The sequence below is a fragment of the Galeopterus variegatus genome, unplaced genomic scaffold (assembly GCF_000696425.1).
Source record: "Galeopterus variegatus unplaced genomic scaffold, G_variegatus-3.0.2 Scaffold27735, whole genome shotgun sequence".
Taxonomy (NCBI): domain Eukaryota; kingdom Metazoa; phylum Chordata; class Mammalia; order Dermoptera; family Cynocephalidae; genus Galeopterus; species Galeopterus variegatus.
The window spans coordinates 2337-3735 of NW_007753846.1; the positions used below are offsets into that span (position 1 = coordinate 2337).

A 1399-nucleotide genomic window follows, 5' to 3' on the forward strand; every position below is an offset into this window, starting at 1 on the left:
AGATAAGTGTGCTCATATTTTCAGACATTTGGAGGGGGGTAGAAATAGTATCCAGGGGCATTTTCTCTACAGAATCTATTAAACTGCACACTGTCAGATATTTCTATAAACCTAAATCAAATCACATTACTCCTTTAATTAAAACCATCTGGTGAATTCTCACCTCATTTAGAAATAAAAGTCAAAGTCATTGCAACAGGCTACTAGCCTCCACAGGATCTAGCCTTTCCCCTCCCCCTCACCTCTGGCCTCATCTTCCAGACTGGATTCCACCCTCTGGCCTCCTGAACTCCAGGCAGAATGACCTCCTCACACTTGTCAGACAGCTCCCACCTTATGGCCTTTGTGGGTCTATTTGTCTCCAGCCTCCGTGGTTTACCACACTGCCATCAGAGTAAGGTGGTTTTATGAAGTAGTACCTTCTGCTTCTTTCGTACTCAGCTGCCTGTTTGTGGCCTTGTAACCTTCTTCTTCAATCAGGACTGAGGCAAAATCAACCTTTGATATATGCTGAGGAATTTCTTAGGAATTTCCACCCCCACCACACATATTAAGCCAAGGAGGTAGATGAAAACAGACATGATTGGGCAACCCACAGCAACACTTCCAGGTAAACAGGCCACCCCCATTTCCTGCAAACCTCTGTAGCGAAAGCAGATTGCATCTGTCCTGGTCCTCCCAGACCCTCCCCGGGCCCTTCCTCCACTGACCGGAAAGTACGCCCAGATACACAGGGTCGCTGAGGCTGGTCTGGCCTGTCTGGCACCTGTACTTCCCGCTGTCATCTCTCTTGGCCTTAAATCTGTAGCTGGCCTGGACCTGGGTGGGGATGGAGCTCCCATTGTGGAACCACTGGGCGGAGTTGTTCCCAGGGGTGTGGGCCCCCTGGCACCTCAGAGTCACGTAGTCCTCCTGGAGCACATGGGTCCATGGGGGCTCGAGTTTCACCACAGCCTTTGGGAGAGCAGCTGAGGGGCAGAGAGCAGAAGGATATGTGAATAAATAATCTTGGAGGGACTAGAAACTCCTACTGTAGACTCAGTTAAAGATCTGTGTCTTTGCAGCAGCCTATCCTCTGGGTCTTTGATGGACCAGCAGGAATCTAACCAAGAATTAAATCCCAGGCCCCAGTGTAATGGGGGAAGTGTCCATGCTGAACCCAAGCCTGATTCTTGGTGAAACAGATATATCCCTACATAGTAAATACAGCATCACATTATGAGGAAGTAACACATTAATACAGAAAAGCAAAGAGCTAACTCACCAGCTCGCCTATCAGAAGCTGTAAAAGAGAAAAGAGTAGATCAATGTGGAGCAGGAAAAGATGAGAACAAAGTTAGTTTTGTGTGTGGGCAGAGGGGGATGATTTTGGCTCCTTCTTTCCCCAGGACCCATCTCA

General features: G+C 48.3%; 1 protein-coding gene across 1 annotated transcript in view; it reads right to left on the minus strand.

The window, feature by feature from the left end:
* Positions 1 to 405: 405 nt before the first annotated feature.
* The window catches only part of LOC103583757 (low affinity immunoglobulin gamma Fc region receptor II-a-like), a 3442-nt gene continuing 2448 nt past the window's right edge, over positions 406 to 1399 (minus strand). Inside the window, exons 3-4 of the mRNA XM_008564990.1 lie at positions 711 to 968; positions 406 to 482 (exon numbers count right to left, since the gene is read on the minus strand). Coding sequence (XP_008563212.1) covers positions 406 to 482; positions 711 to 968 — 335 coding nt within the window. The remainder of the gene's footprint in view (positions 483 to 710; positions 969 to 1399) is intronic.